The 27,435-nt window shown below is 47.3% G+C and overlaps 3 protein-coding genes across 5 annotated transcripts; all 3 read left to right on the forward strand.

Moving 5' to 3' along the window:
* Nucleotides 1-2,419: 2,419 nt before the first annotated feature.
* TPRKB (TP53RK binding protein) lies at nt 2,420-13,246 on the forward strand. 2 transcript variants are annotated; one of them, XM_056127226.1, is made up of 5 exons: nt 2,420-2,481; nt 5,158-5,320; nt 9,525-9,647; nt 11,333-11,509; nt 12,931-13,246. In XM_056127226.1, exons 2-5 carry the CDS (start codon nt 5,180-5,182, stop codon nt 13,015-13,017), a joined length of 528 nt encoding a protein of 175 aa, XP_055983201.1. In that variant the 5' UTR covers nt 2,420-2,481; nt 5,158-5,179; the 3' UTR covers nt 13,018-13,246. The 2 variants fall into 2 exon arrangements, with proteins under 2 accessions (XP_055983201.1, XP_055983209.1); XM_056127234.1 differs by having other exon boundaries at nt 2,424-2,477.
* A 3,682-nt stretch (nt 13,247-16,928) lies between these two features.
* Nucleotides 16,929-18,729, forward strand: LOC130035869 (putative N-acetyltransferase 8B). 2 transcript variants are annotated; one of them, XM_056127799.1, is made up of 2 exons: nt 16,929-17,044; nt 17,881-18,729. In XM_056127799.1, exon 2 carries the CDS (start codon nt 17,933-17,935, stop codon nt 18,626-18,628), a length of 696 nt encoding a protein of 231 aa, XP_055983774.1. In that variant the 5' UTR covers nt 16,929-17,044; nt 17,881-17,932; the 3' UTR covers nt 18,629-18,729. The 2 variants fall into 2 exon arrangements, with proteins under 2 accessions (XP_055983774.1, XP_055983781.1); XM_056127806.1 differs by having other exon boundaries at nt 16,934-17,044; nt 17,910-18,729.
* Nucleotides 18,730-26,393: 7,664 nt separating this feature from the next.
* On the forward strand, nt 26,394-27,083 carry LOC130034962 (putative N-acetyltransferase 8B). Its single transcript, XM_056126464.1, has one exon. It carries the CDS (start codon nt 26,394-26,396, stop codon nt 27,081-27,083), a length of 690 nt encoding a protein of 229 aa, XP_055982439.1.
* Nucleotides 27,084-27,435: the final 352 nt, after the last annotated feature.

Here is a 27,435-nt window from a genome sequence, read left to right on the forward strand (position 1 = left end):
TTGAGTTAATTGACTCCAAATAATATTTACTCCTGGGTATCTGTCATATTTACTCAACTTAAGCCTCAGTTACTAGCACCCTAAAAAGAAATTTACATGAACCCGGGGCAAGCTGCAAGCTACCCTGGCATTGAAAAGGGACAGGCCAAGTGCCATAAAACATAAGTCAGAGAGGACAGTTATGGGCAGACTGGCATGACCCAAAAAGAAGTAGCTGAAAAAGGAATCTGATGGGGTTAGGAAGGACTAATCTGGCCTGAGGACTGTAGTCCGGGATATATAGCGCAATATCCCCAGGATATGCCACCCTATAAGCTTAATATATCTGTGTCCCTATAAAATGACTAGAAAGATTATTAATAAATAAATTGAAGATGACTTTAAATGGAGTTGGACTAAGGAAAGGAAAAATACACCCTTAGATGAAATCCTGCCCTTGAGCGAATCTTCTGCAGGATGAGATTCTGTCCTAGAAGAGCTTCCTGGGAATAAAGGGCTTCTCGTTGGTGTTTCAATTCCCAACACCATAGATAGTCCCCTGAGCCCCACCAGGAGTGGTCCTATTGTGCTACCTCACCTATGTGTAATTGCTACCCACAACCTTTGCTGCTTTTGCTCTTAACTAATACTGGGGAACAGGAATGGCATAGTAAGACTGGAATGGGACAGAGTGAAAGTGGACGAGTGTGAGACTAGAATAAGAGACTGGAATGAGTGTGAGTCTGGAATGGGGGTGGAGATTAGAATAAACAGTGACAAATCACCCACCAGTCTGGCGGCTCTGTTCTCTCCTTCACACGTCTATCAGCAGAGGTGGGACATCAGTGGGACCGGGTTGGGGAAGCAGCTCATGACCACCACATGGTGCATGGCCATGCATTTTTTAAGCACACAATACCAGGTTGAATCCTAGGAAACTATCAACCTTTATCCATCTTGTGATCTTCCAAAATGGTTACTTTGTGGCTCGAATATAATAGGAATACGTATTCCTATTATATGGCTGGAGTGATAGCACAGCGGTAGGGCATTTGCCTTACAAGCGGCCAACATGGCCGACCCGAGTTCGATTCCTCCGCCCCTCTCCGAGAGCCCGGCAAGCTACCAAGAGTATCTCGCCTGCACGGCAGAGCCTGGCAAGCTCCCCGGGACGTATTCGATATGCCAAACACAGTAACAACAAGTCTCACGATGGAAACGTTACTGGGCCCGCTCAACCAAATGATGAACAACAGCTGGACAGTGTTTGATGATGACAGTGATATTCCATATATGTATTCCTATTTGAGCCACGTGGTTTTCTTTGCTAATCCTTAAATCAACTAAAGATCTATGGATCTTTGGTTTTGTTTGGTTTTTGCTTTTTGGGGGCTCTGCACTCAGGAAGTACTCCTCGGGGTGCTTAGGGAACCATATAGGATGGGGGGGTTGAACCCAGTTTGGCCCCATGTAAGGCAAACGCCCACCTGCTGTACTGTAGCTCCAGCCCCGTACCCATCTTTGAACTCTATTACCTGGAGTACTGTCCTTCCAGAGCTTGTTTCCAGACCCTCCTAGTCAATGACCCTCTTTGGTGAGATCTGTTATCCTTTAAAACATGCAGGTCTGCCATTCCCTTTTCTGTACCTCTCCTCTACAGGACATATATATATTTGACAGCTATATTTATTTACCAATCTGCCTGGCAAGCTCCCCGTGACGTATTCGATATGCCAGACACAGTAACAACAAAGTCTCCAATGGAGACGTTACTGGGCCCGCTCGAGCCGCTCGAGCAAATCTTCCTGTGTAAGCATTGATGAGTTCTAAACGTATTAAACAAGGGGGAAAATTCTCTACAGCCTGTTTCGGGGGGATTTACCTCGTCTAGTCCCTGCTTGTTCTGCGAGTTTGCTACATCCTGCAACAGCCATCAAATTTCTGGGCGTGCTAGATGAAGGAAGAGGTTGATAGCTTAAAAGTACTAACAACTCCACCAAGCACACAAAGTGCCTGGGTCAGAAATCGCCCAATCTCGCGGCAGAAAAGTATCCAGGGCCCGTTACAGTCAATGACTTGTTCCTCCACCAGAAGAAACCGTGTCCGGGCAGGGACTCCCCCGGCCCTGCTGAGGTCCAGAGCGAGGCGACACGCCCACCCAGTCCGCGGCTTCCGGTCGCCAGCCCAGGGAGTCCCGCCTCCCTCCCTGGCCGGAAGTGACGGTAGCGGGGCTCTCCTTCGCGTCCGCAGCGCGGCTGGGCGGAAGACGAAGGAGGAAGACGTTCCCGACGAAAGGAAGGAATAGCCGGAGCCGGACGACAGCGGAAACTTCCCCTTGCGGACATCCGGGAGGACGGCTTTCACCGAGCCCGACGGAGGAGGGCGCTGCCGCGGGGGCCCGGCTTCCGGAAACCGCCGGCTCTGTTTCCGGGGGACGGTTCCGCCGGCTCTGTTTCCGGGGGACGGTTTCGTGGTCGGACCGCGCGCACGGCGAGCCTGTCGGTACTGTTCTCTGTCGCACAGCGTCTGTGTGTGTGTGTGTGTGTGTGTGTGTGTGTGTGTGTGTGTGTGTGTGTGTGTGTGTGTGTGTGTGTGTGTGTGTGTGTGTGTGTGTGTCCCCGATTGTCATGAAAGGGGCGTGTGTGTGTGTCCGATTGTCATGAAATAAGCCAGGGGTGGGAGTGTGTCCCGATTGTCATGAAAAAAAGCCAGGGGTGTGTGTGTGTGTGTGTGTGTGTGTGTGTGTGTGTGTGTCCCGGATTGTCATGAAAGAAGCCAGGGGTGTGTGTGTCCCCGATTGTCATGAAAGAAGCCAAAGGGGTGTTTGTCTATCTTCTGTGTGTCTGTGTGTCTGTGTGTGTCCCCAATTGTCATAAGGAAAAGTCAGATGTAACTCTACTTAGTGCTTGTACCTCTTTTTGGCCACATTGTGTTTTTCAGTCAGATATTTTTTCATGTTTTTGTTGCTTTATTCACATGTGCTTAACTGCTCAGGGCCGGTTTTCCACAGATCAAACCCTGAGCCTCACACACACATGCAATGTTTTGTGCTCTACCTCTGTATCTGGGACCCCAAGATTGTTTAATGTTGTTTTTGTTGGTTTGAGGGCCACAACCAGTGGTGCTCAGGGACCACTCCTGGTGGGGCTCAGGGGACTGTCTATGGTGTTGGGGATTGAAGCATGCAAGGCACGGTGCCCTCCCTGCTATACTATCGCGTCGGCCCTACCCCAAGTTTTAAACGGGTGTCACTATTGGTTTGGGCTAAGTATGTTTTTTCAGTGTTTTTACTGTTGGTGTGATAAGAGGGACATCTAATTACTTAAATCCTTGCCTTTCCAACTAATTCCTTGATAAAGGACCCTACAAATGAAACCTATCAAGTGAAAGGATAAAACAAGAAATCTGTCAAATTTTCTCACCCTGGTACCACATTAAGACTTTGAAATTGTTTTTAATTTGCAGTACTGAATTTTTTCCATTAAAGGATATAGATGTGCATTTCTAGTTATTCTAGTTGTCCTCTCTGCTTTGTGTATGTGTGTGTGTGTGTGTATATTATATTCTGTGCCCTAACTTTGTTGAATTAATGTCTAAGAGCCAGTGTTATTATTTTGTTTGGTTTGGTTTTGGAGCCATACCCAGCGATGCTCAGGGGTTACTCCAGGTTCTGCACTCAGGAGTTACTCCTGTCAGTGCTCAGGGGACCATTTGGGATGGGGATTGAACTGGATCAGTACGTGTAAGAAGAGCGCCCTACTGACTCCAGTCCCTGATTAATAATTGTGTGCTCTTTGTTTAAATTCCATGTGTGAATATCTTTTGAGTCAATATATCTTTTGAGTCAAATGACAGGTTTTTATAAAATTATTTTCCTTGGCTTGAAGTGACAGTACAGAAGTACCTTGCACCTGGTCAACCTTGGTTCAATCCCCAGCACCACATATGGTCCCCCAAATAACATCAGGAGTGACCCCTGAGCACAGAGCCAGGAGTAAAGCCCCTAAGCACCTCCAGTTGTGTCTCAAAAAACAAGCAAAAGAAGTTACCTTCTTGTGTTTTTTGTTCTTGACACACACCCAGCAATGCTCAGGGGCTATTTCTGGCTCTGTGCTCAGTAGTGACCTGGGGAGCAGTGGGAGCATACGCAGTGCTGGGGATCAAATTAGAGTTGGCCTAAGTGGCTACATGCAGGGTTGCTGCCTTCTGCAGTATCGCTCTGGCCCCAAATGATTTTCTTCTTTAATATTTATATCTAGCGGCAGGGGGGATAACTCGAAGGGCTAGAGAACTTGCTTTATATACAGGACCTCCAGGTTCAATCACTGATACGCTGCCACGAGTGAACACTGAACTGGGTGTAGACCCAAAACCAAGCCAATCAAATATTTACATCTAAGACCTGCTAAAATATAAATAAAGTTGTAATTCCGAAAACTAAAAGGGCTAATTTGAGAAGTTTTGTTAATGCTGCAAGTGTGCTGAAATTATTCTCCGATTCTGTTGAGCGAGCTAGGTGTGCCTCAGACCTGCCTTAATGGCACAACCAGCAGCCTAGATCCTTTCCCAGGAGTCAGATGAAGAAGCCAGAAGCAGTTCAGTGACATTTAGGAAGAGTTCTCATGAGGATGCTGAAATTGCTTTGGAGATCGTTTTAACTTTATTTTTTTATTATTTATTTTGGGTTTGGGGGACTGGAGTGATAGCACAGCGGGTAGGGCTTTTGCCTTGCATGCAGCCAACTCGGGTTCAATTCCCAGCATGCCATATGGTCCCCTCAGCACTGCCAGGAGTAATTCCTGAGTGCAGAGCCAGGAGTATCCCCTGTGCATTGCCGGGTGTGATCCAAAAAGAAAAAATAAATAAATATGTATTTTGAGTTTTGGGTCACAAGGTGTTGCTCAGAGTTTACTCCTAGCTCTGCACTCAGGAATCACTCTTGGTGGGGCTTGGGGACCAAATGAAATGCCTGGGGATCAAATCAGGGTCGTTTGCATGAAAGGCAACTGCCCTACCTGTTGTGCTCTCTCTCTGGCCCCTTAACTTTTTTTTAATAGTTCTACCACTTTCTTACTTAGTTATTGTTCTTTCTATTGAATTAGTAATAAGGATATTTGGTCATCATAAAGTTAACTTTCAAACAAAAGACATCTTTTGGTCTTTTTGGTTGTTGTGCAGTTGAATCCTGCTTATCTATGAGATGCAGTTAACACATCAGCTGGACCTCTTCCCTGAATGCAGAGTGACCCTTCTATTATTTAAAGATGTGAAGAATGCTGGAGACTTGAGGAAAAAAGTCATGGAAGGGGCCATCGATGGTTCATTAATAAACCCTAGAATGGTGAGTCTCGAGGGAGAATGATCTGTGGGGTGTATAGAAATATGTTATTTTTCATGATGTTAGAGGTCATCCTAAAATTGTCATCTTCAGGTAAGAAGTTCTTGCCTCTCCATGGAGAAAAGTCAGATTTCACTAGCCTTGAATTTAGCAATGAGTAGAAGCTAAAAATGCCAGCCCTGCCTTAGGAAATATGAAAGTTTGTGGTCTGCCTCTGACATAATGGCAGATGCTTAATCTCCATCTTTGAACTGAGCTAGGAATGCTCTTCAGGGAACACAGAGCATAGAGACTCAGAGCATATGGGGAGGATCATGTTCTCAAGACTGAGGCCCAGCACTGTTGCTTATAATGACTTACAAGATAGCTGTCTGTGAGTTCAAAAAGCGTGGGCATGTGGCACATGTGCATTTGGTGGCTGAGAACTGCTCCCCCGGCTGGCCCACAGCTACGGACAGACGAAGGTTGGGGATGGGGGAACAGAGGAACAGGGCCCCAGACTGGTTGATAGTCAGTGATCTTTTATTTCATTCTGATCCTCATGATTACAGCTTCATTCTCCACAGCATAGTTGTTTCTCATGCTCCTCTCTCTTCCCCCTTACAGCATAGTTACAAAGAAGTCATGAAGGCTGGAGGCATACATAGGTAGTGTTGAAAATTATCATAACAGCTAACAGATGTAAAGCCCCTCCTTCAGGGGAAGTTCTTCTAGGAGATTAACTCAAGGATAAAATCTCATCTGAGGATTCAGCACTCTAGATTACCAGGAGATCCACTCAAGAGTGGGATCCCCTCTAGGGCGTATTGCTTTCTTTTTTCCTTAGCTAGTAATCCATTTAAACAATCATAATAAATATATTTCTTACTAATATTTTTCATCTTTTCGTATAATCATACCGAGAGAGTTATTAAGCTTAAAGGTTGCACTTCCTAGGGACATCTCACTGTTTGTCCCAGATTACTGTCCTCAGGCCAGGTTAGACTTTCCTAACCCCAACAGGATCCTTATTCAGTTACTTCTTTTTTTGGGTCATGACAGTTTGTCCCATGACCATGCTCTTAACTTATTATACTTCTTATGGCACTTAGCATGTCCCTTTAAATACCAGGGTGACTTACAGCTTGTCCCTAGTCCCTCGCCGGGACCCTCTTTTTGGGGGGTGTTAGGGCAACTGAGGCTTAAGTCAAGTAAATATGGATACCCAGGATACTGTAAATAACATGGATACTCCCATGTTACAAAAGCATAGCATCAACTGTCTTCCTCTGTCTATACAAAAAGGACATTACTAAATAAACCATGCACTGTAGCACTGTCCTCCCATTGTTCATCGATTTACTCGAGCAGGCCCAGTATCATCTCCATTGTGAGACTTGTTGTAACTGTGTTTGGCATATAGAAAATGTCACGGGTAGCTTGCCAGGCTTTGCCCTGCGGGCGAGATACTCTCAGTAGCTTGCCGGGCTCTCCAAGAGGGGCGGAGGAATCGAATCCGAGTCAGCCTGGTCTGCAGCGTGTAAGGCAAACAGCCTACCCGCTGTGCTATCGCTCCAACCCCTAATAAACCTTGCAAAATACATAAAGGAAAGAGAAAAACAATATAGGATTATTAGTGGTTGATGGAATTGGGTATGCCTCAGGAACACTGTTGTAGGAATAACTCAATAAACCATGTTATCCAATAACTGTCAACCTCTATAGAAAGTCTTCTCTGGTACTGGCTTTTTTCTAGGTGTTTTACACTTTCTGGGTTTTTTGTTTTGGTTTGGAGGCCACACCCTTCTGGGCTCAGAGCATACTCCTGGTTTTGTGTTTGGGAATCACTCCTGGTAGGGCTTCGGGGCCTCATATGTGGTGCCAGGATCAAATCCAGGATCAAATCCAGGATCAAATCCAGTTATGCAGCATGCAAGGCACCGAACATTTCTCTCCAGCCTGAACATTTTCTAATTCGTTCCTTACAACACCCTCTGAAGAAAGGACTATGGTTATCTGCATCTTACAGATAAAGCTCTAAGGAATTTGCCCAAGTTCACAGAGCTGAGACTTAAAACAAGAAATTCTTTGCCTTGGGGCCAGAGTGATAGTACTGTAGGTAGAGCATTTGCCTTGCATTTGGCTGACCTAGGTTCGATCCTTGGCATCCCATATGGTTCCCTGAGCACCACCAGGAATAATTCCTGAGTCCAGAACCAGGATCAACCCCTGAGCATTGCCAAGTGTGACCCAAAAAGCTAAAAAAAGAAAATCTTTGTCTCAGTTTCCTCATATGTTGTATGTGAATACTAATACCAATTTACCAGTTTCTGGGAGTAGTTTTGCTAATTAATATTGATCACTTGATCACTTGACATCCCGCTAATTATCGGTTTGCTCGAGCGGGCGCCAGTAACATCTTCATTTGTCCCTGTCACGTGCTAGTGTAGCCCAATGGCATCTGATCATTCTAGGAACACGAAGAGCCTCAAACCGATCGTTCAGCGTCTTGATGAAGAAGTCTGACCATCTGGTAGGTGGGCGGCCACGCAGTCTTTTGACATCCCGTGGAATCCAGTCGGTAACAGCTCTAGTCCAGCGGTTGTCTCCAAATCTCATTATGTGTCCAGCCCATCTGATTTTTGACGCCTTGGCAAACGAGACAGTATCCCTGATTCTTGATTGTCAAAACAGAGGTCGGAACTCCAGATTCTTTCTCTCATTTGAGTGAAACGTGATACTCCAAGCATAGATCTTTCAATTCCTCTTTGGGAGACCCGAATAGCAGTCTCATCCTGTTTGTGTAGGGCCCAGGTCTCTGAGGTGTATGTTAATGCAGGAAGAACAGTGGAATCGAAGAGATGTGCCCGGAGCTGGAGGTTCTTTGTCCTCTTAGCTATTTCTTCGACGCTCTTGAAGGTGTTCCAGGCTGCTCTCTTCTTCCTGCGCAACTCAGGTGCCAGGTTATTTGTCATGTTGACTTCTTGACCTAGGTACACATAACTGTTGCATTCAGAGATGGTTGTTCCATTGAGAGCTAATGGAGCATTCTCCCTTCCGAAATCCGACACGCCATTTCGTCGGTAAAGAAACAAACAGCACCTGGCCCAGACAAGGTCAGACCTGAACACCTGAAGAACCTGCTGTCAGTACTCATCAATACGCTGGCTCAGCTCTTCACACACTGCCTGTCTGAACACAAGGTTCCATCCCAATGGAAAACCAGCAGGACTGTACTACAGTACAAGAAGGGAGACATCCACAACATTGGCAACTGTCGCCCAGTCTGCCTATTGTCTGTCATCTACAAGCTGTTCACTCGAGTCATCCTGAATAGGATTGGTAAAACACTAGATGAAGGACAACCATGCGAGCAAGCCGGGTTCCGAAAAGGATTTAGCATTATCAACCACATCCACACGATAACCAAGGCCATTGAGGTTTCTCGGGAGTTCAAGATGCCGCTCTGTCTAACGTTCATTGATTTAAAGAAGGCCTTTGATTCTGTTGAGACGGAAGTGGTCATTGAAGCCCTAGCCAATCAGGGCATTCAAACTCAATACATCAGGATCCTCTGTGAGTTGTATTACGGATTCACTACCAGGATCTTACCATTCTACAAAGAAGTGATCATCAATGTCAAGAGAGGGGTTCGGCAGGATGATACCATTTCCCTGAAACTCCTCAGTGCCACCCTCGAGAACATCATGCAACGACTGGAATGGGAAGGAATAGGAGTGAAGATAGATGGTCGGCAACTACACCACCTCTGCTTTGCTGATGACATCGTTCTAATAACACCAAACATTAGCCAAACAGCACAAATGCTGGCCGACTTCAACCGTGAGTGTGGAAAGGTTGGACTACAGCTGAATCTCACGAAGACAATGTTTATGAGAAACAGCTAGTTAATATTATACAGGTTAAATGTTTAGAATATGGCTTTTTCTGTAGTTTTTCTTGAAAAATGTTTTAAATTATTTTTTCTACTTAAGTTCCTTACAACTTTAAGTTCTATGGCCTCTTGAACATCCAGGGCCTTGAGATACTAATTTAAGAGTATAGAGCTTGTAGAATTGTGTGTGTGTGTGTGTCTGTGTGTCTGTGTGTGTCTGTGTGTGTGTGTGATGAAGTAAAACAATCTAATCCTCGAGCTGCTGTGAGGAGGGCACATTTCTTCAGGGTGCACCAAATTCTCTTGTGTGACTCTTTTTCTTCTCTTTGACAGATTGTCGATCCATTTCAGATACTTGTGGCAGCAAACAAAGCAGTTCACCTCCACAAACTGGGAAAAATGAAGACAAGAACTCTGTCTACTGAAATTATTTTCAACCTTTCCCCAAATAACAATGTAATTGATGCGGGATCTCCTCACTTTATCTCTTTTGACTTCATTTTGATAGCGCGGATCTTCCTTAGTATTGTGTTGGAGATCAAATTTCTGTAAACCTTTTAGTAACAAAGCAAAATAATAGTGGAAAAAAAGCTTTGGCTGAGTTGAGGTTTAGCACTCTGTCCTACTAGGGAAATAAGCTCTAATCATTCTACATATTAATAAAAGTTGAATTAAATTTAGTAAGGCTCTGACCTTACCATATAGAACCAGGAAAATCCTTCTGAAAGCTATCTAAATACTGGCTGGCTTGGACATTTGTGTGTAATCTTGAGCATCTGTCACTCGGAAAGATGTCAGTCTATCTTGAAGATAGACTCCATGCCTTTTCCATTCAACAGATGCCTGCCTTGTACCAAGAGCAGCCTTTAACATATGTTCACTCACACACCCAGTGTATAGGTAGAGTTTCTGGTATGATTACTGATGGAGTGATCATTTTTGTGCTAAAGGCATTGCATGTGGCACTTTTTTTAAAAGGGGGGGTGAGAAACTGGGAAACCACTGAAATTGTCTCATGAAATTTATTTATGGTTTTGAGGAAACATAGTGCTCAGGGATCACTCCTGGCAATGCTTAGGGGACCATATGGGATGCCAGCAATCTAACCAGGGGCTGGTTGTTCTCCAGCCCCCTTATTTATTTATTTTTGTGGTACCAGGAATTTAACCCAGGATCTCATACGTTCAAGGCAAGTGCTTTAACAAGGAGCTACATCCCCAACCCGTGTGTGTGTGTGTGTGTGTGTGTGTGTGTGTGTGTGTGCGCGCGCGCGCTGAAGTTTTCATATTATTACCCACATTGCTGATACAGGTAGGTACTAATATCAAGAGAAAAGTTAAGAAACCTGTGGCATGGTTTAAAGCACAGATGCTGGGCCAGAGAGAGAGCTTAATGGGCTGAGCACATGCTCTGCCTGCTGGAACCCCAGGTTCCATCTCTGGTATTACTTGGTCCCCCAGACAGTATCAAGAGCGACCTCCAAGCACCTCCAAATGTGACACTAAAAACAAAAAGTACAGATGTTTGAAAGTTTATTAAAATGAATGGAAATGGAATTCCCCGATACTTGGGGGGAAAGCTATTTAATTCAGTTAACATCAGTAGAACTTGTCCCTGTTCTGTTTAGTTTGCGGAACAGCCACAGCAGACATAGCCCCAGGAAAGGCAGATGGACAATGTATGTTTAAGTGTCCTAAGGTAAATGAGGTATGAAAATAAGCCAAACCCATAGGATCAGCAGTTCATTCTGTAGGGACGTAGGTGCAGTGGGAGAGATGATGCACCCGGAAGGAGGAGGGCACTTGAGAGGCCAGTGTGAGCAGTATGATAAATGTTCAGCAGGATCCCTGAGTGGTCCAGGTTCTCTGGAAGGCAGGAGCTTGTGGATAAGATGGTCAGAGAAAAGGGGTGTATGTGTCAGACCAAGAAGTCTGGATTTGGTCCCTTGGAATAGTTTTAAGCAGGAACTGCTAGAGACAAAACTAGTAGCTGTTACAAAGGACAATTCAAGAGAAAAACTCCAGGCTGAGAGAACCATTAAGGTTATTTTAAATATATGATCTGATCAGGCAAGAGGGCAGATGGAGAGATGTTTCAAATACAGGAACTACTGTTTTATTGTCTTTTTTTCCTCCCTTCAGATTTCAGAGGCTTTGAAAAAATTTGGCATGTCAGCAAATGATACTTCGGTTCTAATTGTTTACATTGAAGAGGGAGGCAAACAGATAAATCAAGAATACCTCATATCTCAGGTAGAAGGTCAACAAATTTCTCTTAAAGATCTTCCTGAAGTAACAAATATTACAGAAGTAAAAAAGGTGTGTATACTCATATTTTTAGAATGATAATGGTGTTTGCTTAATTAGTTCCAGCATTTCTATGTTTATTTTATTTGTTTATTTAAATTTTGGTTTCTGGGTCCCACCCGGCCGTGCTCAGTGTTTACTCTTGCCTTTGCACTTAGCAATCACTCCTGGTGTTGCTTGGGAAACTATAGGGAATGTGGGAGACTATAGGGGATGCCCGAGATTGAACTTAGGTCAGTCACATGCAAACCTACTGTACTCTCTCTGGCCCCACTCCTATGTTTTTTAAAGAAAGGCTAATGTAATGTAAGATTACTTGAACAATAATTATTTGACAGTTACTTTGTTTGGGGTCACCAAACCAGCTGTGTTCAGAGTTTACTCCCGACTCTGCTCTGAGGGATCACTCTTTGGCAGGAGTCTGGAGACCATACACAGTGCCATGGATTAAACCCAGATTGGCCACCTGCAAAGCAGCACCACCCACACTGACTGTACTCTTTCTCTGGCTCCAGACAGTTACTTTTAATTATTTGAAAATTATACTAGAAAGAATTGGAAGATTCGGGTTTATGTAAAATATAAGTAGAAACAACAAAAAGCATTCTCTAATAAAGTATATATAATTTGAAGTATCTATACTCTAAAACCTTCAGAAGTACATTAAAAATGTAACCTAAGAGCCAGAAAGATGGCATTCATCAACAGGATGGATGTGTACTTTTCATTCAAATGGCCTGGTGCCAATCCCCAGCACCATATGGTCCCCTGAGAACCGTGGGAATGACCTCCAAATACAGAACTAGAATTAGCCCCAGGTTCTGTCAGATATGGCCCAAAAATCAAAAAAGAATTAAAAAAAGTAAATAAAACATAATGTCTAGGATAGGTTTTTGAAATTTATATACATTTTATTTCTTTGTGTAGAATTATCGATTGCTATTTGAACGGAAACTTGCTTTTGAATGAAGTAATTTTTAAAATAGAGGGTTGGAGGGAGGTAAGGAGGGAGGAAGAAAGGAGGGAAGGAAAGAAGGAAGGAAGGGGGAGGGAAAGAAGGAAGGTGAAAGATTGAAACTTCTGATAGTGATGAATTTGTCATACTTTGTATATTTTAATCACATTTGTGAATTCATACTGTTAATCCAGTGATTGAATGGTAAGTAATTTCACTTATATATGTTTTTTTATTATGAAAATTAGTGTAGCTGGAGTGATAGTCCAGCAGGTAGGGCATATGCATTGTAATGAGCTGACCCAGGTTTGATCCCAGGCATCCCAAATAGTTCCCTGAGTACCGCAAGAAGTGATCCCTGAGCACAGAGCCAAGAGTAAACCCTGAGCACTGCCAGATGTGGGCCAGAAAAGAGAAAAAAGAAAATTAGTACAGGAATATATCACTATGTCAAATAATTTGCCTTTTCTTTTTACAGATATATAAACTAACTTCTCAAGAAGAAAGTACTGGGACATTATTGGATGGTATCATTTGTAGAATGTCAACAAAAGATGTTTTGTGAAATGATGGAAATGTTAACAAAATTTTTAGAATTTATAAAATAATTTTCATGATTATAATTATTATAGAAAAAATTTTAAAATAATGTATGAAAAAGAACATACACTCCTAAGTCATACCTCTTAAAAATTTAAGAACTACATTTATTTTTGTTTTATGTTTTCCAGTTTTCTATTTCTGTTTAACTATATATGTATACATATATGTGTATATTTGTAATTAGGACAATAAATGGCAACATTTCTTTCTTTTTTTTTTGCTTTTTGGGACAAGTCCGGTGATGCTCAGGGGTTGCTCCTAGCTTTGCACTTAGGAATCATTCCTGGCGGTGCTCAGGGGACCATATGGGATGCTGGGAATAGAACCTGGGTCAGCCGCATGCAAGGCAAATGGCCTATCCGCTGTGCTATCACTCCAGCCCCAGCAACATTTCTTGATGTCTTCAATGTACTAGGTTCTTGGCTTAGTGATTTCCCATTCCTCCATTCCTGTCCCTGTCTGCACATCTTGCTTCTTCAGCATTCCACTTCCTAACTAGTTCCAAATGTTTTATATGCAAGAATTCATTTCATCTCACAACACCTTTTAAGGTAGACAGATACTGTTACTCCTATTTTATACTCCTATACTCTGATAAAAGATTATAAAACTTTATTTTTCCCTAGGTCATCCACCTAGTATAGAGTGATGTTTTGTTTTTGTTTTTGTTTGGGGGGGTCACACCCGGCAATGCTCAGAGGTTATTCCTGACTCTGCACTCAGGAATTACTCCTGGCAGTGCTTGGGGGATTATATGGAATGCCGGGGATTGAACCCAGATCGACCACGTGCAAGGCAAATGCCCTACCCACTGTGCTATTGCTCCAGCCCCTAGAGTGATATTTTATAAATAGTTGATCCAGTAAATATTTTTGCCTTTCTGAATCACAGTGTTTCTATTGCAACTACTCAGATGTGCTGTCATCATACAAAAGCATCCACAGACAGTTTATCAGTAATCAGCATGGCTGTGTTTCAGTAAGACATTGTCCTTTGGGGGTGGGTAGGAATCACTACCTGGCTGTGGGTAGGAATCACTCATGATGGTTCTTGGGGGAATATATGCTGAGCCAGGGATCTGGGTCAACTATGTGCAAGGCAAGCATATTGGCCCCTCTACTATCTCTTACCCTCAGTAGAACATTGTTAGGAGAACAAGTGGTAGTCAGGAGTTAACCCAAGTGTCACAGCTGTGACCTTCTGGACTAGGTTAGGCTAATGGTCCTTAAAGCTAATTCGCTCCTTAGGGAAAAGAAGTATTGTATCCTGCTCATTGGACAGAGCCAGCGGGAATCAGTTGAAGGAGTGACGACAGTAACTGAGGAACGGGTGTGCTGAAGGCTTCCTCTCAGCCGCAGCCTCTACACAGCAGGAAGGGAACACAGAATTATGGTGCTTCTTAAAGCTTCCATGTAGAAGTGACAGATGCCCCTTACCTTATGTTTTATTGGCCAAGGACAGTCACAGAATTGGACTAAACTTAAAGGGTAGAGAAGTGTGATCCTGAACATGGGGAGGTGAAAATACTTAGGGAACATACTAATGATTTCCCTCATGATCACAAATAATAAATTACATACTGAACTTTGCATGTAATGAATTAAGTATATGTCCTATTTAGCACAATGTTTTTCAACTTGTTAATACCTATAGACTTACAGAAATATTTTATTAACTGCTAAGTTGGAAATAAGCATTTGTGATAATATCTCAATATTTATGATAGAGTCACTGCATGATTTAGGTGGGCCAGGTGTTGAGCAGCAATAACTGGCAGGAACTTTCTGTGTTGGAAACTACAGATTTAGTGTCCATTCAACCCTAAGTGAAAAAATAGTCAAGTCTACTTAAGAAAATATTTGAACCCACAAAATAATTGAAAAGAACGTATGAGCATTCCTGTACCTGTCCCTGACTTTAATTAAGCACCATGGTTTACAAAGTTGTTCCTGATGATTTATTACAGGCATTCAGTATTCCAACTAATCCCACCACCACTGTTCCCTTCCCTCCACCACTGTCTCCATTTCCCAAACCACCTCTGTAGCAGGCCTACAATATTTATTTTATATTGCTTGTTAATATTAAATAGCTAACAGAATGATCAAAAAAATATTTCCAGGGGTTGGAGTGATAGCACAGCGGGTAGGGCATTTGCCTTGCACACGGCCTACCCGGGTTCATTTCCCAGCATCCCCTATGGTCCCCTGAGCACCACCAGGAGTCATTCCTGAGTGCATAAGCCAGGAGTAACCCCTGTGCATTGCCGGGTGTGACCCAAAAAGAAAAAAAATTTCTGTAGAAAACTCCAATTACCTGGTCTTTGTGGCTGAAAACCCCAGGTCTTCCCAGTCACAGTGGGTTACCTCCCCTAACTTCCCAAAAACCCAGTAGCTACATCCATTTAAATATTTAATGGCCCAATTAAATGCCAAGCTAAATAGTCTAGACTTTATGGAGCACATGGCAGTATTCATGGCAACGCAACATGTCCAAAACTGTACAACACTGACAACACAGTAGCCCACCAGATCGGATGGGATATCATGCCCGTGTCCACTAACAAAACTATGAACACAGAAGCCTTAACTTCCAACAACAGCTTAGGAAAACCTCAGACAAGGACATAATATCCCCATGATAAGAAACAACCAGCATTGCTATATTTGCTTGCTTTCATTGTTTTATTTCTTTATCTACCTCTAGATCTCAGCAATTATTTTGCTGAGCTATTTGAAAGAAAGCTGTAAACATCGTGACACTTTACCTCAATTATTTCAGACTTCCACACAAAAATCCTGACTTGTCACTGGTAGTTGAAATATTTGAAGGCAATAAGAGCCTTGGTGCTCCCTCCCCCCACTTCCCATTGCATGTCCTAAGGAGGCACCCCTGTTAGTTGGCTCCATCACTGGTGACATAAAGTGTGCTAACTTGGTCAAAGGAGAACCCAGAGATCTTTCCATTTGAAAATTTAAAAATGCCATTGCCTTTCCTTCTCAACCAAACCTGTCCCCAGGAGCTCCCAGGAAGGCTCACAGAAGCCACCTCTGTCACCAGAGGGGGTGATCTATGGCTCATGCCCCATTCCCTCATATCCCTATAGGGTCCTGGCTGCAAGAACCCGCCTCAGCACTTTTTTTCGGTCGTGCTCCAATGCCCACAGGAGACAGATGTTTCATAGAAAAGCTTGAGGGTGACGGTGGTAAGTGCCAGGGAGAACCCAGGGTGAGGAGCTACCAAGTCTGGGAGAGACTCAGGGAAGGTCTGACGGAGGCTTTGCCTTCCCGACAACACATGGACATCTCAGAAAGGGCCATTCCCAGCTTGCTGTTGCTCTTGTCCATCGTGTCTGCCTAGGTGTGGCCCCAAGGACACACGGCAGCTGCTCTGTGCCGCAGCCACCAGCCAGTGTCACCCCTGCTGTTGGGAGAGGCCCAGCCTGGCACGGGGGCAGCAGACAGGCAAGGCCCAGGGGAGTGACTGAGTGGAGGCCAGGGGGGAGCCAACACAGGGAGGAGAATCCAGCTTCTGAGCACAGGGAGCTGGACAGGAAAGAGCCCAGACTCTGACTGGGGTGCCTGACACCCCAGAGAGGGGTGGGTGCACCCCACAGGGCTCAGGAGCATGGCTCGGCCTAGGGTGGACATAAGGGCCTGCCAGGGGTCAGTGGGTCCCTGCAGGCAGAACTCACAAGGGTTAAAGGGTGTCCACAGGGCAGAGGACCTGGAGCTGCTCCAGGCCTGGCTCTCCCTAGTGACCCAAGAAGAGAAAGGGGGGTTGACCCAGAGGTGACCTAGTCCAGCTGCAGTCCACACTCTCATGAGGTTTATGATTGCAGGTCAGGGCCAGCCAATGAGGGCACAGCTACAGTCTGGTTCCCTGAGGTCCAGGAGGCCCTGGGCAGTCGTGGATGCAGATCAGAGGCTAAGGACATCCAGGACGCAGCGGCTCTAGCAGTCCAGTCAAGACTTTTGTGGTGGTGGCAGGTGAGAGTCATGGTGGGGCTGGGCCTGCACGTCTTCACGCTCAGGTCAGGCCTGGTATTTGGTTTTGGTGGCTCTGCAGCTGCTTAAAATGCCACCTCTGGGCCAGAGAGACAATACAGCAAGTATGGTGTCTGCTTGCATGTGGCCGACCCGGGTGGTTTCTGGCATCCCATATGGTCCTGTGAGCACCACCAGGAGCAATTCCTGTGCCGAGGCAGGAGTAAGCCCTGAGGATTGACCACAAAAAAAAAAAAAAAAAAAAAAAAAACACCATTGGCCAAAAAACAAAATAAAGAAGTACTCCTCCACCTCTGGAAGGGCCCTGCTGAGCCTTGTGCTGGGAACAAAGGCTGATTCCTGACCTGTGGGTGCTGGGAGAGAGGCACAGGAGGGGACACGCAGGGTGGCAGCTGCAGGGTGCACCCCATACTATCCCAAGAGGCCGAGACAGACTTGTAAAGGGGGGAAGGGGTTTGCCTCTCGCAAATGCCCAAGATGACAAGTTGTGTTTTTGTGCTCAGGGCTTATTTCTGGTTTGACTCGGAGTATGTGGTACAGGGATTGAACTGGGATTGGCCGTGTACAAGGCAAATACCTTATGCACTGGCATTTATCTATCTGGCCCACAAGGTTTTCTTTTGTCTTGTTCCCAAAGAGGCCCAGAGAAGTTCAGCGAGGGGCCCAGGGGCCCACAGACAGGCACAACGCAGGATTCCACAACAGGTCCCGGTCTGCAGTGACTGAGGCATTGCTCCCCCAGCAGCAGAGAGAGAATCACCAGGAGTGGGGCGGGGGCAGAGATGCTGGGGACTGACCGGCCTCCCCACTCCACACAGTTTCACGGACACTTCTCACGGTCGCACAGACTTGCACAGTCAGCTCTGGAGGATGTCCATGGCATCTTACCACATCCGCCAATACCAGGACCGGGACCACAAGCAGGTCGTGGACTTGTACTCGGAGACCATCACCGAACTCACCGTCACCGGCTCACGCCACCTGCTAAAGCTGCCCCGCACCCTGGCGCTCCTCCTTGGAGGGCCGCTGGCCATCTTCCTCCTCACTGGCTCCTGGCCTCTGACCCTCCTGGCTGGCCTCTTGCTCTTCGCTGCCCTGAAGTACTTTGGCAAGGTTCCTTGGGTGCAGTTCAAGGTCATGGCTTTGAACACCGACATGTCTGACATCAGCAAATATTACCTGAGCGGGCAAGGCTCCTGCTTCTGGGTGGCTGAGTCCCAAGGCCGGGTGGTGGGCACGGTGGGGGCTCTGCCTGTGGAGGAGCCCACCCTGTGCGGGGATCACCTAGAGCTTTTCCACCTGTGCATGCATCCAGCACACAGAGGCCAGGGCATAGCCAAGGCCCTGGTGAGAACTGTCCTCCAGTTTGGGCAGGACCAGGGCTACAAGGCAGTTGTCCTCAGCACCAGTTCAGTGCAGTACGCAGCTCTGGGCCTCTACCAGAGCCTGGGGTTTCGTAAGACCCATGAGTACTTCTACTCTTTGACCTGGAGACTAAACGCCATCCCTTTCGTTAGACTTGCTTATTATTTCCCCTCTGCTCAGGTCTCCCACAGGTCTAGGTAGAGAGAGACCCGTGCTCTGAAACGGCAGATCAGTCAGAGAATAAGGAAACCCGAGATGTCAGTGTGCGTTTCACTTTGCTAATAAAAATGGTGTAAGCATTGCATTAGTTCATGAGTCCGAGGCACGTTGGGCGGTTACTTGTATCTTGGTAATCTTCTGGTACATACATCAGGGTTTGTGGGGTGATAGCCTTCCTGATTTTCCAGCATGTTTTTAGCATGGTTTGAAAATAATTTCACGCCACAAACAAAATAGAAGCAAGACAATGGGGGATATTTTTGTTTTTGGTGTGATTTTGGTTTGGGGACAATACCCAGCAATGCTTAGGCATTACTCCTGGCAGTGCTTAGGGGACCAGTGCTTAGAGGATAGAACCAGGGTGCAAGACAAAAGCCCTGCCTGCTGTACTATCTCTCTGGCCCCTGTTTTTTTTTTTTTAAAAAAAAAAAGAAATTGGTTAGTTGATTTGGTTTGGGGGCCAAACTCTTCAGTGCTCAAGGTTTTTCCAGGCTGTGCATTCAGGAATCATTCCTGGTGATGCTCAGGGCACGATATGAGATGCCAGGGCTCAAACCCATAATCCATGTTGACTACCTGTGAGGCAAGCACTATACCCACTGTCATATTACTCTGGTCCCCATCAGTGTTTTTTCAAGGCTCTGCAGGTTGCTGTGTCTGTTAACATTCCTGATGAGAATCAGGGGGCTCAAAATGGTCCCAGAGAGTCACGTGCTACAGGGCATGGAGGAGGGCAAGGGGGATCATGTGAGTAGGACGGGCTGAGTGATGTCCACAGTTTGTCTGCTCTGGGCTTAGGGTCTGGAATGGAAAGAAACAGAAAGTCTGAGACGGGGGGGGGGGGGGGGGGGGCATGGACTGAGCATCTGCAGTGTTGCCGTCACATCCCCCTGGCTGAGACCCGGTCATGTGACCTGCCTACGGTGGAGTCTGGGACTGAGCATTTTCACAAAGAGCAAACAGGATGGTCGGTTCCCATACCTGCCACTCCTGCTCCCAGCCTTTGGCCTCCCATGTATACGGGCAACTCAAGCTTGATTTCTTTGTCCCTGTAGAATTCTGATACAGGAGGGCCAGAAAGATGATACAGCAGGCAGCATGCTTGTCTTGCATGAAGCCAACCCAGGTACAATCCTTGGCACTGCCTATGGCCCCTGAGCACTGCCAGTAATGGTCGCTGAGCAGAGCCAGGGGTAGGATCTGAGTATGGCAGGTTGTGGTGCAAAAACTGAAAGGAGAAAAAGAAAAAGAAAGGAATTTGCAGCTGGAAAGAGTACAGTGGGTTAGGCTCTTGCCTTACATGCAGCTGATTTGGTTTCTTTTTTTTTTTTTTAATTTTTATCAGTGAAACACCATGAGGTACAGTTGTAGACTTAAAAATTTTTGTGCTTGGGTTTCAGTTATACAATGATTGAGTACCCATCCCTCCACCAGTGCCCATTCTCCACCACCACTGATCCCAGTATCCCTCCCACCCCCCATCTCCGCATCCCACCCTGCCTCTGTGGCAGGGTACGCAGCTGGTTTGGTTTCTATCCTGGCATCCCATATGGTTCCCTGAGCCATCCAGGGGTGATCCATGAGTGCAGAGACAGGAGTAAGTAAGCCCTGCACACACCTGGTGTGGCCACAAGACAGAAACCTAAAAAAGAAAAGGAATGCTGATACATTGGTGGAGGGAAGGTGACAGTGGTGGCAGGACTGGTGTTGGAATATCGAATGCCTGTAATAAATCACCGTGGGGGCTGGAGCGTTAGTATAGCAGGAAGGGTATTCGACTTGCATGCGTTCGACCCGGGTTCGATCCCTGGCATCCCATATGGTGCTCTGAGCACTGCCAGAAGTAATTCGTGAGCGCAAACAAAACCAGGAAAACCCCGGCGCATCACTGGGTATGACTCAAAAAACAAAAGACAAACAAGCAAACAAAAACCGAACCGTCGTGAACAACTTTGTAAACCATGGTGTTTAGATAAAGCCGGGGCGGGGGGGGGGGGGGGGGGGGGCGGAGAATCTGATAGAGGAGCAGCGGCTAGTGGTGACACTAGGACCTTCACCAGTACTGGGTGCACTGCATTGGAGGTCTGGAGCCTCTCACTGGGTTCCTGAAATGACTCAAGGGTGGCCCCCTACAGGCTGATGGTGAGATATGCAGCCATGTTCTGGCCTCTCTGACCCGCAGTGTCCCCACACACCTCTCTTTCCTCTGCCAGCAACACACAAGCAGGCCTGCCAGCTGGCACATACTGCACAGTTTCCCAAGTGAGACCTTTCACCCATCCAACAGATTTCTGCAATATGTTTTTCCTTTTTTATTTGTTTTATTTTATTTAATATTCCTTTTTTTTTTAACAAAGCTGTTCATGATTGGATTTCAGTCATACAATATTCCACCACCCATCTCTCCACCAGTGTACATTTCCCAGCACCAGTGTCCTCAGGTTCCCTCCCCTTACCCCCCACCTATGGCAGGCACTTTTCCTCTCTCTCTCTCTCTCTCTCTCTCTCTCTCCCCCCCCCCCCCCCCTTTGAGGCACTGTGGTTTGCAATATTGGTATTGAAAGGTTATCCAGAATATCCCTTACCTACTTTTAACTCTCAACTCTTGTCCAGCGTGATCATTCCCAGCTATTATTGCCATAGCAGTTTCTTCTCTATCGTTCCTACACTCAGTTCCACACTTACTTGTGGTTAGTTCCAACCATTAACCAGTCTTTCCAACCCCTGTTTTCCCTGGCCATGGATATTATTCTTTTACTCTATATATATTTTTATATACCACAAATGAATGCCTTTATTCTATATCTGTCCCTTTCCTTCTGACTCATTTCACTCACCATGATACTCTCCATGTCCATCCACTTATAGGCAAGTTTTATGACTTCATTTTTCCTGACAGCTGCATAGTATTCCATTGTGTAGATGTTGCCATAGTTTCTTTATCCATTCATTCTTCTGTTCTTGGGCATTCGGGTTGTTTCCAGATTCTGTCTATGGTGAATAGTGCTTTGCCATATTTTAATTGCCAAGATTCCCCCAACTCAACTCCCCCCTTCTGTCTCTCCCTGGTCCTGCTTCTCATCCACTGTGTCCTGTGCCAGGCCCATAGTTCTGCAGGCTGCTGTCTGCCAACCTGCCCTGTGCTCTTGGATGTCAGCTATTCAAGCAGCGGGTTACAGAGCTCCTTACCTACCTATCACCCATAAGGTACTTTTGCCTCCTGGGTCCACACTGTGGCTATTGACTCATGCTGGGGCCTCGACCCCTCCCCCTGCCAGGAGGCACTCCCTGCAGGGTGCTGTGCCATGCCCAAGACCGGGGAGGTCCACTGGTGCCACTCAAAGAGTTTGAGTGATTTACTAGATCACAATAAAATGATTGTTTTTGTTCCAGACCAACCAGTTCTTGGCTATCTAGAGAATTACCTGAGGTCTAAAGAGGGGTCAAGAAGGGATTTGTTGTCACCAGGGCCAGGGCAGCTGTAAAGTGCATGTAAGAGGTCACGAAAACGCCACACAATTCATTCGATGCTGGAGGCATCACAGAGAGGAAGGGTTTGTGTTCTAGAACCTTCTGCGCAGGAATGAAGCTTGTGCATGCCCTGCAACGGCCCCTGCACTTATCTCGCAGTGCACTGAGCTTCTAGTTTCTGGAAAGCACCATTCTCCACGTGCTTTGAAGCCTTGGCTCATGCTCTCGTCTCTGCCTGAGCTGTCTCATCCCACCCCCGCTTTCCTGGATAGAGTGAAGGCAGCTGGGTGCTCTTGCATGGCCACACTGAGGTGGGATCACTGGGCTGGGAAACGACCTTCTGAGCTGAGGGGAGCAGTTCACCCTCCTTCCATGCTGGCAGTTACAGCTCTGGAGCCCCCTCCCCCCGCCTCAACGTGCAACCCCCAGACCAGCAGCAGGAAGTTACCTGGATCGGATTCAATGTTAACTAACGTGAGCATGTAGCCTGCAAAACAATAAAATCAGCAGTTTCCTTCTCAACTCAACAGGGTGGCCAGCCTGCCATAAGCCCGTGCTTCCCCTCAGGGGAGGAGGAGTTGGTGTCTCTTCTGTGTTTGGCTGTCCAGGTTAGGTGTGATGGACTCCGCCTGCGGGGAGAGGCCTGGCTGTTCAGGTGTGCTCCTGCTACAGGACTAGCCAGGTGCAAAGCCACACTCACTGCTCGGGGCTACGGCGGCTGCTAGAAAAGTACTTGGAGTGCTGGAGACGGTGTTTGAGTGTTCCCGGATCTGGCCAAGATCCTGGTCCAAGAGTAACTGGAAGTTAAACTGAAGATTCAGCTAGCAAGGACAAGAAATTGGTTTTTAATTTTTAATTGAATAACTGTTGCAAAGTTGCAAAGTTGCAAATAGGCAGTTGCAAATACACAATTGCAAAGTTGTTCAAGATTGAGTACTTTGAGTCATGCAGACAACATTGATTTTCTAGGAAGTCAGATAGAAGCGGTGTCATTGCGGGTGGCCTGGTAAAGTGGGTTGTGAGAGAAGAGGTCTCAAGAAATCAGTGCTTTCGCCTCTTTGAACCACTCACCTAAGCCACGTCAGGACCTGCCTGGTGTGGGCCGGGACTGGTGATGTCTGCTCTGAGCACCTCTGCCATACGGATGTGCGCATCTGCTGAACCTTCAAGGCAGTCATCCAGCTGCGTCTGGAGTCCACCTGCTCTGCACTCAGGTTCTTAAGGAGTCTGCACGCAGGCTGGAGCAAGGATTTGCTCTTGCCAGTGCTAATCTCCACACAGGCATCCCAGGAGTGTTGTCTTCCCTGCAGAAAAGACGGAAAAGGCAGAACAGTGAGGTAGAATAGTTTTATTGACAAAAGAAATTTTGTTTTGTTTTGTTTTTCTGGTTTACATCTCACAGTGCTCAAGTGGTGACTCATGGAGAGTTGACCAGGGGAGAAGGCCAGGGTCCAAGATTCACATGCGGACAGGTGACCTGGAGATCTCCTTATTTCTGGCTCTGTGCTCAGGGATCACACCTGGGGGGGACTCGTGGGACTGTATGCAGGATCAAACCCAGATCAGCCTTGTGCAGTCTCATGCAAGAAAATGCTTTATCTGCTGTACCATCACTCTGCCTCCAAAAAAAAAAAATTCTTCAAGGGGACAGAGTCATAGAACAGCAGATAGGGTACTTGTAGTGCACATGCCTGACACAGTTCAATTGCTGGCATCCTATATGGTCCCCTGAGCACCGCCAGGAGTAATGCCTGAGTGCAGTGGGTATGGCCCAAAAGCCATCTCCCCACCTCAAAAAAAGGGGGGGGGGAGAAAGGGAGTGATAATACTTGCAAGTTTTTCCAGAGTGGTAAAAGCAGATATCTTGGCTGTGCAATATGGAATTACTCCTGGCACTGCTTGAGGAACCATCTGGGATGTTGGAGAACGAACCCAGGATGGCCATATGCAAGGCGAGTGCCCTACACACCATACTATTGTTCTAGTCTTGCTTTTATATTTTTATCATGACCTTTAGATTCTTCTGTAGCTTCTCTTTTTCCAGAGGGTCCACTCTTCTCTGGGTAGTACCTCAGTTTCTGCATCTGAGTGGTTCTCCAGTTCCCAGGAGCTGAGGATTTGCATCAAAAAAGGATGTGTTGGTGGGGCAATTTCTTGTTTCATTATTCCCCAAAGACTCATTATCAGGATCCCTACTGTGAAACACCACGGGGCTCTCCAGGTCTTCCCAGAAACTCAGAACCTTGCAGCCAGCAGGAAAGAAGCCAGAAATGCTGACCCAAACTTCCCTTTACAGTTAACACCTTAACAAGTTTCAGTTACAGTTAACAAGTAATTCGTCCAAGTTGGAATCACGAATGTGTCTCTGAACCCGAAAAAGGTGATGAAGAAATGAAGTTTTCCTTTCATGTCACGTGCTCTTGGTAAAATGCTTCATCTGTTGTTGGGTGGGTTCCGTGCCCAGGATCCACCTGGCACACTGTGGACATGCAGACCTGGGAGTGATGGGAGCAAAGAGGAAGAGGCAGGAGGAGACCTCCCCAGCCTTTGTCCGGGAGCTCCCAGGAAGGCTCACAGGTGCCACCCCTGTCATCGTGGGGCAAGGTGGAGCTGTGTCTCATGTCCTGTCCCCTGTGTCCCTGTAGGTCCTGGCTGCAGGAACTCCTGTCAGCACTTTGTCTGTCCTGCTCCAATGCTCACAGGAGACAGACATTTCACAGAAAAGCTTGAGGGTGGGGGCTGGAGCATTAACACAGCAGGTAGGGCATTTGCCTTGCATGTGGCCAACCTGGGCTTGATTCCCAACATCCCATATGGTCCCCCGGGCACCGCCAGGAGTGATTCCTGAGTGCAGAGCCAGGAGTAACCCCTGTGCATCGCCGGGTGTGACCCAAAAAGCCAAAAAAAAAAAAAAGCTTGAGGATGATGGTGCTAAGTGCCAGGGAGAACCCAGGGTGAGGAGTCTGGGTAGGTCTGACGGAGGCTTTGCCCTCCCGACAGCACATGGACATCTCAGGAAGGGCCACGCCCGGCTCGCTGTTGCTCTTGTCCATCGTGTCTGGCGAGTGTGATCCCAAGGACACATGGCAGCTGCTCTGTGCTGCAGTCACCAGCCGGTGTCACCCCTGCTGTTGGAAGAGGCCCAGCCTGGTATGGGGGCAGCAGACAGGTGAGGCCCAGGAGAGTGACGAGTGGAGGCCAGGCTGGGAAGCCAACACAGGGAGGAGAATCCAGCTTCTGAGCATGGGGAGCTGGACAGGAAAGAGCCCGGACTTTGGCCAGGGTGCCTGACACCCCAGAGAGGGATGGGGTGCACCCCACAGGGCTCAGGAACATGGCTTGGCCTAGAGTGGACATCAGGGCCTGCCAGGGGTCAGTGGGCCCCTGCAGGCAGAACTCACAAGGGTTAAAGGGTTCCACAGGGCAGAGGACCTGGAGCTGCCCCAGGCCTGGCATCATCCTTCAGGTTCTCCCTGGTGGCCCAAGAAGATAAAGGGGATGGGCCCAGCTGCAGTCCACACCCTCCTAAGGTTTAAGATTGCCAGCGGTCAGGCCCAGCCAATGAACATACGGTCGCATCCTGGTCCCTGAGATCCAGGTGGCCCTGGACAGTGTCGTGGATGCAGGCCGGAGGCTGAGGACATCCAGGACGCAGCTACTCTAGGCAGTCCAGTCTTCTCTGGTGGCAGGTGAGAGGACACGGGGCAGGGCATGGTGGGGCTGGGCCTGCCCGTCCTCACGCTCAGGCCGGGCCATGGCTAATGATTGGCTTTGAGGGCTCCGCAGCTGCTTAAACACATCACCTCTGGGACAGAGAGACAGTATAGCAGGTGCGTGTTTACCTTGCATGCAGCCCACCTGGATGATCCCTGGCATCACATATGGTCCCCTCAGCACTGCCAGGAAGAATTTGTGAGTGCCAAGCAAGGAGTAAGCACTGAGCATTGGCAGGTGTGACCCTAAAACCAAAATAAATAAATAAATAAATAAATATGCCCCCCCACCTCTGCCAACCTCCTACCATGTCCTAAAAGGCCCAGAGAGGTTCAGAGTGGGTCCCAGGGGCCCACAGACAGGCATGGCACAGGGTTCCACAACAGGTTCCAGTCCTGCGGTAGCCGAGGTATTGCTCCCTCAGCAGCAGAGAGAGAATCACCAGGAGTGGGGCGGGGGCAGAGACAGACGCTGGGGACTGACTGGGCTCCCAACTCCACACAGCTTCAGCGACACTTCTCACGGTCACACAGACTTGGACAGTCAGCTCTGGAGGATGTCCATGGTGTCTTACTACATCCGCCAATACCAGGACCGGGACCACAAGCAGGTCATGGACTTGTTCTCAGATTCCATGGCCGAACACGCCCTCACCAGCTCGCACCACCTGCTGAAGCTGCCCCGCACCCTGGCGCTCCTCCTTGGAGGGCCGCTGGCCATCTTCCTCCTCACTGGCTCCTGGCCTCTGACCCTCCTGGCTGGCCTCTTGCTCTTCGCTGCCCTGAAGAACTTTGGCAAGGTTCCTTGGCTGCAGTTCAAAGTCATGGCTTTGAGCAGTGACATGTCTGACATCAGCAAACACTATCTGAGCGGGTGTGGCTCCTGCTTCTGGGTGGCTGAGTCCCAGGGCCGGGTGTTGGGCACGGTGGGGGCTCTGCCCGCGAAGGAACCCGCCTTGCACAGGGAGCACCTAGAGCTCTTCCACCTGTGCGTGCATCCAGTGCACCGAGGTCAGGGCATAGCCAAGGCCCTGGTGAGGACTGTACTCCAGTTCGGACAGGACCAGGGCTACAAGGCGGTTGTCCTCATCACCACCACAGTACAGTATGCGGCCTTGGGTCTCTATGAGCGCCTGGGGTTCCGCAAGACCCACGAGTACTTCATGTCTTTGGCCTGGAGACTAAACGCCATCCCTTTTGTTAGACTTGTTTATTATTTCCCCTCTGCCCAGGTCTCCCAGAGGTCTAAGTAGAGAGACCTGTGTTCTGAAATGGCAGATCATCTAGAGAATAAGGAAACCTGAGATCTCGGTGTGGGTTTCACTTCGCTAATAAAAATGGTGTAAGCATTGCATTAGCTCCTGATTCTGAGGCAGCATTTGGTTGGGTTTGGTTGGGTGGTCTCTTGGGTCTTGGTAGTTTTTTTTCTGCACACATGGGGGTTTGCAGGGTGATGACCTTCCTAATTTTCCAGTGTCATTTTGGCATGGTTTAAAGATAATTGCAGAGGAACAACACAAAACCAGAAACAAGGCAATGCTTTTCTTTGTTTTTTGTTCAGTTTTGGTTTGGGGGTAACACCCGGCAACACTCAGGGGTTACTTC

Source organism: Sorex fumeus, unplaced genomic scaffold (genome assembly GCF_029834395.1).
Source record: "Sorex fumeus unplaced genomic scaffold, SorFum_2.1 ptg000006l, whole genome shotgun sequence".
Taxonomy (NCBI): Eukaryota; Metazoa; Chordata; class Mammalia; order Eulipotyphla; family Soricidae; genus Sorex; species Sorex fumeus.

What these genes read in the sequence shown, in the direction of transcription:
- TPRKB (XM_056127226.1), top strand. Translation starts at nt 5,180, where the DNA reads ATGCAGTTAACACATCAGCTGGACCTCTTCCCTGAATGCAGAGTGACC. An exon ending in ACCTTTCCCCAAATAACAAT is followed by an intron (nt 9,648 to 11,332) that starts GTAATTGATGCG and finishes TCCTCCCTTCAG; the next exon opens with ATTTCAGAGGCTTTGAAAAA. An exon ending in ATATTACAGAAGTAAAAAAG is followed by an intron (nt 11,510 to 12,930) that starts GTGTGTATACTC and finishes TTCTTTTTACAG; the next exon opens with ATATATAAACTAACTTCTCA.
- LOC130035869 (XM_056127799.1), top strand. Translation starts at nt 17,933, where the DNA reads ATGTCCATGGCATCTTACCACATCCGCCAATACCAGGACCGGGACCAC.
- LOC130034962 (XM_056126464.1), top strand. Translation starts at nt 26,394, where the DNA reads ATGGTGTCTTACTACATCCGCCAATACCAGGACCGGGACCACAAGCAG.